This window comes from Sorex araneus, chromosome X (assembly GCF_027595985.1).
Source record: "Sorex araneus isolate mSorAra2 chromosome X, mSorAra2.pri, whole genome shotgun sequence".
Classification (NCBI taxonomy): domain Eukaryota; kingdom Metazoa; phylum Chordata; class Mammalia; order Eulipotyphla; family Soricidae; genus Sorex; species Sorex araneus.
The window spans coordinates 99697717-99708034 of record NC_073313.1 but is presented as its reverse complement, the minus strand read 5'-3'; the positions used below and the strand labels follow the sequence as shown (position 1 = coordinate 99708034).

The window sequence follows — 10318 nt, the reverse complement described above, 5'->3', positions numbered from 1 at the left end:
TGCAACTGTTAGAAAAGGTGAAGTCATGACCTTTGCATATAAGTGGATCAACATGGAAAGTATCATGCTAAGTGAAATGAGTCAGAAAGAGACCGACATATAAAGATTGCGCTCATCTGTGGAATATAAAATAACAGAGTAGGAGACTAACACCCAGGAATAGTAGAGATAAGTACCAGGAGTTTGGCTCCATGGGTTGGAAGCTGGCCTCACATGCTGGGGAAAAAGGCAGTTCAGATAGAGAAGGGAATATCAAGTAAACTGTGGTTGGAGGACCCGCTCGGGAGGGGAGATGAATGCTGAAAGTAGACTATAGATGGAACACAATGGCCACTCCATACCCCTATTACAGACCACAACACCCAAAAGGAGAGAGAGAACAAAAGGGAATGCCCCGCCACAGAGGCGGGGGGGAGGGGATTAGGGGGTGGGAGGGTTACTGGGTTCACTGGTGGTGGAGAATGGACACTGGTGGAAGGATGGGTGCTCAAACATTGTATGAGGGAAACACATGTATGAAAATGTGTAAATCTGTTACTGTACCCTCATGGTGATTCACTAATTAAAAAAATTTTAAAAAATTAATAAAAGAACAAACAAACAGCATAAAATTTATTTCATTCTTATTTCCTACTTTAAAAATGCTGAGTTGTAAAAACAGTCCTCAAAAATAAGAATTCTGAACTATTACTTCCATTTTTCTGTTAATAAAGCTTTTCTGTTTACTTCAGTAAAAAAAATCTTTCATGAGGGTTTTTGAGAAAAAGATGAGACCCTAAATTAACAGTACCATAAATAAATATAAGGTTATTGGTACTGATACTGTAGACCTTCAAAAAATAAAGATACTATGAACAATTCTGTGCCTTCATATTTAATAATTTAAATGAATATTGGTTTATTAAAGGTACAAGCTACTAGATACATGATGAATCAACAAACCAATTTATTCAAGATACAGGTTACTGAAACTAACACAAGTAGAAAAAGATAACTTGAATTTATTAAGGAAATTGAATCAATAATTAGCAATCTTCCAAAGATGGACATTGCCAGAACAAAAAGAGCTTCACCAGTGAATTTTACCAAACACTCTTAAGTGCCAGTTGGGGGCCTGGGAAATTGTTCAAAGGTGTGGAACCCTTGCTTTGAATATGTGAATTCCCTGTTTGATGCCCAGTACCACATTGTCCCCTAGCACTGCTGGGAATGAATGACATCCCTGCAAAAAAAAGTACCAGTTGTCCACAACTTCTTCATACCACAAAAAGAGAATTGACTACTTCTTGACTCTCTTAGGAAGGCAGTATTACCCTAATTCTAATTACAGATAAAAAGGCATTAGAAAATGGGGGTGAATGATAGTACAGTGAGCAGGGCACTTGCCTTAAATGTAGCCAAACTGTGTCCTATTTTCCGCCCCCATATAGTTACCTGAGGCCCACCTGAAGTGATCCCTGAGTACAGAGCCCAGACTAAACTCTGAGCACAGCTGGGTGTGGTCCAGAAAAACAAAAACCATAAAAGACATTATAAGAAAGGAAAAATACAAGGCAATATATCTCATTAATGTTGATACAAATCCCTCAATAAAATATTAGTAAATTGAATCAACAGTGTAAAAATTATACACCAATCAAGTGGAAATTTTTCTAGAAATACAAGGCTAGTTAACCGTTTGTAGTTCTATCAATATAATTCACCACATTTACAGAGCAAAGAAGAAGTGTATAATTCTATCCTTTGATTCAGAAAAGCATCTAGACTCCAATGCCACTTAATTATAAAGGCTTTCAAACTAGACTAGAGGGGAACTTAACTTGGTAAAGAATATCTACAACTAATATTATATCTTTCTTTCATACCCCAGGTAGTTAGGACTGGTGGTGCTCAGGGAATGTGTGGTGCTGGGTATTGAACTAGTGTCAGCATGTACAAGGCAAGTACCTTACTCCCTGTACTATCTCTCCAACGCTACATAAGTAACATTATACTTAGCAATAAGAAAGTGAACTTTTCACTGTCAGATCAGGAAAAAGGCAAGGATGTATTTTTTCATTACTCCTAATTAACATCATACTTGAAGTCTTAACTAATGCAAGACAAAGAAAAGAAAAAAATCATAGATTTTTAAATGTAAAAAAATATAACTATTTCTACACCTTATCATATGTGTAGAAAATGCCCAAACATTAACAAACTCCTGGCCACAGGTCAAAGAATGTCAGTCTACTAACCAAAAACTAACTGATTTCCTATATAACAGCAATGAAGAAGTGGAATTCAAATTTAAAAATACCATTTACAACAGCACTCCCCAAATGCAGAAGGTGACAAAAGCATCTAAGTATATTACAGATGTGAGAAACAATCTTATCAAAAATATTAGTGACACGGGTGGTTTTAGAAACGTGCGGATGGAAATGAGTGCATTCTATAAGATTAAAGGCAAACATTTCCATCCACATAAATAAAATACAGAGCCATAGTACAAGGATTAAGGTGCTTTGCCTGCATTCAGTAAATCCATTCAATTCCCAGCATCTCATATGGTTCTTGGAGCACTGTCAGGAGTGATCTCTGAGTATAGACGCCAGGAGTAAGCCCTGAGTACAGCCAGAGGTGGAACAAAAAATAGGAAGAAAGATGTAAGTACATATACACATGTAAAGATATGTTTATATATTCATAGATTATTATCTATTCATCTGTCTCATTGCTCTGTCAACTGAGAGGGCTTGGAAGTAATGAAATATCTGAATAGTACTAAGTATATCTAGTATCAAGATCTTGGTCTTTAGTAACGGTCTTTAGTAACATCTTTTAGCCAAAGTTACTAAGTGATGGAGAAGCACCTGATACTAAGACTTGAGCACAAGATATGCAAGACTAGGGCACTTTGTCGTGCCAGAAAGAATAAAGCATTAAAATAAAAAACAGCACAATAATAGGACTATGTCAAATAGATACGTAAGCCAACTGAAAGGAATCCTAATGGCAAAATCTTGAACAATTGGTTCAAGTGCTAGCTTATAATCCAAAGTATAAAGCTAGAATGAGTTTCTACTAACACAAATTTAAATGCTGAATACATAAATGAATGGGTAAGAGTCAAATCTCCTGTGGATCATTACAAATAATTTGTGGATACTACACCTTCAAGAAGGGGGAGCATAACACTCCACTCTTTAAATATGGAACCACAGATAGTGACTTTTGTTCAAAAAGTACAGCATGAAAAGAGAAAAAGAAAAGAGCAGCTTTACTGTGAAGAAACATGAAAAACACTAACAGCAGCCATGTGACAAAACATCAAAAGTGTTAACACTGAAAGTATGTACCCTTCATGTGCTGTGATGAGAATGGTGCTTTCCCATTGCGGTCTTATTCCCAAAATACAATGTCTGTGTAAGCAAAAGAAAAAAAAATCAGGCAAACCCCAAGTTGTGAGGCAGAGAATATACAAAATACCTTACTTGTCAGTTTCAGAAGCTTGTGTCAGGGACATCAAAATCAGGTTGTGTGAGACTGCCCAGGCAAAAGGTACTAAGGAGACTGGATGAATGGTAGTGAACTAGATGTGATATCCTGGAACAGATCCTAAGGAAAAGAACACTAAGAAAATACTTAGGAACTATATATGTATGCATATACATATATATATATATATAATGTATCAATAGTAGTTTATTGCGACAAATATGCCATACTATTATGTGAACAAATTTGTGATATTGGGTATGGGGTAGTACTTTGTGCTATTTTTTCAGTAATTTGTAAATTTACAACTGTCCTAAAAATAAAAGCTTCTTTGTAAAACCCAAGCAAATTCTGTAACTGTACCTCATGGTGATTCACTATTAAAAATTTTTAAAGATTCACATGACATTAATTTTCAACATTAAAGGAGAAATTTGTTTAAATTTGTTTTCAACACTGAAGTTATTAAATGCTGTTTTTTTTAAAAAACTAATGAAGTTCCAGGAGAAAACTGAAGTAAGCAGATGGATCTGTTGAAGTGGTAATGCAGGACTTAACAGTAATTTCTTGGAGTACTCCTAAGAAGTGTCAGATGACAACAGATTAGTATGTGAGAATCGCACAGACACTCATATTTTTCTCCTAACTCAATCTCCACTGTTTAAATGCAGTGGAGAAACACACACAAATTAATAATAAAACCTGAAGGTTTTGTGTGTGTGCTGTCAGTGATGAAACCCAGTGCCTCACACATGATAAGCATGCGTCAAACCACATCCCTCTTCCCCTGGGAAGGTTTTAGAACTTTATCAAGTCCCAAGTGACAATTAGGTACTAGCCACCTGGGATAGAGTGACTATTCTCTATTCTTCTTTTGAGCACTGTTGTTTTAGTCTATTATCTCCAGCCAACAGCAGCAATAAGGACCTCAGGTGTTACAGGACCCATGAAAAGAGACAGTGTTCAACAGACAAGACTGCCTGGGGGGAGTGGCACCTACCTTTGAACTGTCTGAACTTATTTTTGGACAGAGGTAAGACATCCCTCAGTCCTCCAAAATATCCGACAAGGTTTGCTTCTACTTGTGCAGGGAAGAGGACAGGAGCTAGCCCAACACAACTCTCACATGCAATACATCATCTGATTTTCATATCATGCAAAGCAACTTTCATATTCAATCCTCGTTTCAGATATTAAGACATATCTTACAGCAATGGATCTATGATAACTAGCAGGTTAATTCCTCCATCTTTGAGATCTTAGTGTGAATTGTACCCAGAATTTCACATATTAACAGCAAGAATTTTATTTAGGGTATTGGCCTGCAGTGATCATGTTGCCCCTGGCAGTACTAGGGACTGAACCCAGCCCTCATGCATGCAAAGCATTGTTAAGCACATCGAGCTATCTTTCTGGCACCAATACCAACAATATTAAATGTCTCCAGTGCCTTTATAAGCTCAATGAATAATTCTTGATATTGTGTTCCTTCTTTTTACTTTTCCCCTTTCCTTCAATGATTTTTATCCTGAAAATATGCTTCTCTATTTTTATCTTTCATTATTTTTATGGAAAAAGTAATTTTAGGAGAAAACAAAGGGAAAAAAAACAGGAAAAGAACTACCCACAGAAAACCAGTTAATCTTTTTTGTTTTTGTTTTTGAGCCACCCAGACTGTGCTTAGGGTGTTCTCCTGGCTCTGCACTTTGTGTCAGCTGCACATAAGGCAAGCACCTTACCTGCTGTACTATCTCTCCAGCCCCCACACCATTTATCTTTTCATGGGCACAGCTTTCAGAGTTCTTCCTCCATATGCAGATCACAAAATATCTTTGTAGTTTAAAAAAATGAACTCATGGGGGCCGGAGCGATAGCACAGCGGGTAGGGCGTTTGCCTTGCACGCGGCCGACCCGGGTTCGATCCCCGGCATCCCATATGGTCCCCCAAGCACCGCCAGGAGTAATTCCTGAGTGCAAAGCCAGGAGTAACCCCTGAGCATCGCTGGGTGTGACCCAAAAAGCAAAAAAAAAAATGAACTCATGCCATTTATACGGTTCTGCAAACTGTCTCCTTTTTAATTTTATAATGCACCAAGTACCTTTTTCCATGCATTTTCTCCATATGCAAATCACAAAATATCTTTGTAGTTTTAAAAAATTAAGTCATGCCGTATGTATGGTTCTGCAAACTGTTTCCTTTTAAATTTTATAATGCACCATAAACATTTTTTCATGCAAAGGATGAAAATCTGCTACAGTATCATAGATGGCTTTAATTGGAAGACCAGAGTGACACCTAAAGTATCTGCATAAGGTTATATAGCCCAGGACCTGGTGAAAGCCTGCCAAGGGCACTATACAAAAGGTATGTCTTCAAAGCCCCTTTGTGGGGCCCTACAGCCACCCCTGAGTTCCCTTGGGCCCCTTGGGTGGAAGGGGTCCTGTAAATTTTTTTGCATCCACATAAACCCACCCAATTTCTGTCTGGTTTTCTTTACCTCATCCTCCACCCTAGCCATCTCATCAAATTCTTTTATCATCTCCTCATTGCTGAAATGCATATCATGTATAGCCTCTTTATGTTCCTTGAGGCACTGAGCTAGCCCCTTGTTGGTTTTTCTTTTGGCTTTCCTGGGTATTTCATCGTCAGCAGGACGCTTTCCTGCATCTTTTGGTTCACTGTCTGGCTTTTCTGTTTTTCCTTCACTATTTCTGTCTTCCTCGCTATTTTGCTTTCCCTGGCTCTCTGGCTCTCCTTTTGGGTTTCCCCTACTCTCGGGATTTCCCTTGATTTCTGGCTCTACCTCACTCTCTAACTTTTCCTTGTCTTTTTGCATTTCCCCATCTCCTGTCTTTCTCTCACTTTCTAACTTCTCCTTGTCTTCCAGAACAGAAGCTATGTCTGGCTTTCCTGCATCCTGAGAGTGTTCATTTTCCATCTTTCCTTGATTCTCATATTTTCTTCCATTTTCAGTGCAGAGTTTTTCCATGTTGAGATTTCTCCTCCTTTTCCAGTCCTGGGGAATATGGGGTGGGGCAGGGAGAGGGGAACAAAGAGGAGATGAGACTGAGCGGTAGGTCTTGCTAGTACTGCACCTTACTCCTTATCAGGAGTCCCCTGAATTGGCTCGACCCTCCAAGTGTGTCTTCTGCCCACCCATTACCCCATCATCCCTCCCACGCATATGCTACCCAACAGTTATTTTTTCCTAGCAAGTCCTGCCACTTCCCTATAGTTGCTCAGTGTGGCAGAGTGCATATAAATATGTTGGAAGGTGGACAGTAAGACCCAAATTCTGCCCAGCCCCTGCCCTCCACATTCCTCACCCCTCTGAGCTCCTATCCAGTGGCACCCTCCTCACTGACCTGCAGGGATTCTGGACAGGTTGCTCCCCTTTTGCTGGCCTGCAGTGTGCTGAGAACAGCAGACAGGCAGATCTGCAGACAGACAGGAGACGGGCTGGGCGCTGGGTGGATGCAAGAAACTAGGGTCCCTTTCCTGAATCCCGGTCACCCTCACCCAAGATTTTGATCCTCCAGCTCCTCCACACCCGCCCTCCCCCCAGCACCCCCCCGCCGCCATTTCTTTGCATGCCTGGGACGCCAAACCATTTTGCAAACTAATTTTGGATTCCCGAGTCCTATTCCCCCAGCGGCAATTCGCCTCTCCACACTCTAGGTCAACTTTCTCCTCTCCGCACAGAGTGACTAAGGGCTTGGGGGTCATTTCTCCGCCCTCACCGCTGGGGCGCCCACTCCTAGCTCACCATCTCAGGCTCTAAAATGGACGGAGGACAGCGAGGAGCGAGCGCGGAGACGGGGGTTTTAATCCCGGGGTGTCCGCCTTGCCGACCCTCCGCCCACTGGCCGCTAGCTCCCCACGGCCTCTTCCCCCCCCCCCGCCATCTCTGCACTTGGGCCAGCTTCTTGCGACCTAGACACCCCCTGATCACTTTTCCGTGCCCGTTTCTCTCCCCCCGTTCAGCGGTCCACCGGCAGCGACAAAAACCGTCGCACTGACCTTAAAGAAACTGGAGCGACAATTAACTCCGAGGACCGGCTCGGGGTGCGACTGCAGGGACGGAGGGCGGGCACCCGGACCGGTGCCCAATTCTGCGCCCGCCAGTCACGTGATACCGCGTCACCCGGGCTCGCCTCCATGCCCCGCCCACTAGCCGGCGACTGTCCCACCACCTCTGGGGAGCAGGTCCCCATTTACTTGAGTTCTTTTGCCCTTCTCCTTGTCTTAGGAAGTTGGTCAAAGAAAGAATCTTAGTACACAGCACACAGGATTTTTATTTTCAAAAGTGGATCGAGAGGTTCGGGGGAGGAGTCCTGACTTTATTGCTTTTAAATGGCACTGGGAGCAAGCAACCCATTGACATCGAATGAAATGTGCACTTTACCACCGCATAAAGAGATCGACATTGCACTTTTGAAAATAATTTGAACGTATTCCTTCTAAAAATGTCCTCTGTCCTGACATATACAAAGATGACCTTCTAGTGGATTAATGGCCTAGAGGTAAAAATAAAAGATTTGGGCAAAATTAGTGAACTGTATTTTTTTTCAAGCGTGTATTAGATACACGATAGACAATGACCTGGCCATTTAGGAGACTAGTGTAACGACCCAGAACCGCTACAGAGCAGCCCACGAAGGTGAAGCACAGACTCCTCAGAAATCCTCAGACGTGATCAATAACTGCCAGCATTCCTAATTTTAGCCCTGCCCAACAGAGAAAGCTAAATATGCTCCCTAATTTCATGAGATGCCCTGCTTTTAGTTTAAATGTTTCTAACTTCTCAGTGCCTACAATCTACAACTGGAAAAATCCTAAGTCCTTTCTGTTTTTACTATAAAGTTTTCCCACTCCACACTCTGCCTCTTAGGTCTCTACAGAATACAGGTGATGGTGGCTGACTCCTTAGTTATAAGCAACTCTGAATAAGCAGCCTCCATTTCCACATAAGTTTTGGTGTGGACAGCCTTTTAAAAATATAACCAAAATTAGATCCCTAGCCCTGCCAGGAGTGAGTGACCCTAAGCACAAAGCCAGCAGTAGTCCCTAAAAGCCACTATTTGTGCCACCCCACCACCTCCGCCTCCCCAATATAAACCAAAGAAAGGAGGCCAGACAGATGGACAGTTGGTTTGAACTCTAACTACAGTCAGGTGTGAACTCACTGTCTGCCCCCATAACAAAAAGACACACAATGAAGGAAAGCTTTGATATATTTGCTTTAATGCAAATGTATACAAGGTTTATCGAGGAACACGCTTTTCCTTGCTCTTGAGTACATTAGTAAAAGTTTTCCAAATAAGCAAGTTTGTAAATTGTTTAGAAATAGTAATATTTTATCTTTTGACCTATAAATTTCGCTTCTAATAGCTAGAGATGCTAAAGTAGTAAAATATAATTTTATGTTTTTATATGCATTTAAGTGCTTTTTTAAGTCCCATAACAGGTCAGGGTTGTGACTCAGTGGTAGAGTACACACTTTGCATGTGTGAGGCCATAGGCGTGATTCCCAGCAATGCAAAAAAAATACCTAAAAGTTGTCTACTATGCATTTATACTCCATCCTTTATCTGTTTTTTAAATTAATTTTTTGAATAACATTTTTAATGAAACACCATGAGATAGAATTAAAGACTTACACACTTTCATGATTACATTTCAGTTATATAATGGTCAAATACCCATGCCTCCAACAGTGCCCATTCTCCACCACCAATGTTCCCAGTATCCCTCCCCAGAATTAATTTATTATTGGTTTACAGTACTACAGAATTTCAGGAATATAATATTTTAACAATAGCTTGGAAGCCACCCCACAAACTGTCCTTGGCACTGTGTAATCCCACCAATGGCTAACATCCAGAGACTATAAAACCAAGCTCCTGGAAGAGAGCAACACAGAGTCTCTTGCCCCACATGCCTGGCTGTCTTCACTGGGGCCCCTCGGAGGGGACAGACAGGTTGCCTTTCCCTCCCTGCCCCAAGCAGAGCCTTGACAGTTGAAGACCTCCAGAACCCAGCCACAGCCATGCTCAAGGCCACACTCCACACGTTCAGATGAGTCTCACGCATGAAGGGACCAGCAGAGGAACCCAGGTGTGTGGGACTCGGGGCTGAGATCTCCAAGCCTGCTCGGATTGGGACTTGGACTTCTTCACCGAGGCCCCCATTTTCCAGTAGCTTAGCAGCCACACCCACAAACTACCCCCAGCACCGTGTAATCCCAAATATGGCCAACATCAGGAGATTATAAAATCAAGCTCCCGGAAGCGGCTTGCGGCCGAGAGACATCTAATACCCTTGTTCTCTCTCTTGGAGAACGTGACAAGCTACCAAGAGTTTATTGCCTGCACAGGAGAGCCTTGCAAGCTCCTTATGGCGTATTCATATCCCAAATACAGTAAAAGATATATACATACCTCTCGGAGACCCCTGCAAGCTACTGAGTGTATCCCACCTGCATGGCAGACCCTGGCAAGCTACCCGTGGCGTTTTGATATGCCAAAAATAGTAACGATAGGTCTCATTCCCCTGACCCTGAAAGAGCCTCCAATCATTCGGAAAGACGAGTAAGGAGAGCTTGCTAAAATCTCAGGGCTGAGTGTAATAGAGACATTACTGGTGCCCGCTCGAGTAAATCAATGAACAACAGGATGACAGTGATACAGTGACAGTGATAATATTTTAACACTTCTATATGTATATGGGGGAGGCAGACAGAGGATTTTTTTTTTTAATTTATTTATTTTTAATTAGAGAATCACCGTGAGGGTACAGTTACAGATTTATACACTTTTGTGCTTATACTTCCCTCAT

General features: G+C 41.5%; 1 protein-coding gene across 3 annotated transcripts; it reads right to left on the bottom strand.

Moving 5' to 3' along the window:
• Nucleotides 1–986: 986 nt before the first annotated feature.
• LOC101544596 (transcription elongation factor A protein-like 4) lies at nt 987–7620 on the bottom strand. Of its 3 annotated transcripts, XM_055121544.1 has the most exons (5): nt 7502–7620; nt 6847–6918; nt 4481–6497; nt 3342–3600; nt 987–2606 (listed from the first exon to the last, which is right to left on the bottom strand). In XM_055121544.1, exon 3 carries the CDS (start codon nt 6468–6470, stop codon nt 5835–5837), a length of 636 nt encoding a protein of 211 aa, XP_054977519.1. In that variant the 5' UTR covers nt 6471–6497; nt 6847–6918; nt 7502–7620; the 3' UTR covers nt 987–2606; nt 3342–3600; nt 4481–5834. The 3 variants fall into 3 exon arrangements, with proteins under 3 accessions (XP_054977519.1, XP_054977518.1, XP_054977520.1); XM_055121543.1 differs by having other exon boundaries at nt 987–3600; XM_055121545.1 differs by having other exon boundaries at nt 987–3600; nt 6847–6947; nt 7502–7577.
• Nucleotides 7621–10318: the final 2698 nt, after the last annotated feature.

Excerpts from the sequence above, each read along its gene's own strand:
- LOC101544596 (XM_055121543.1), bottom strand. The coding sequence starts at position 6,470 with ATGGAAAAACTCTGCACTGAAAATGGAAGAAAATATGAGAATCAAGGA.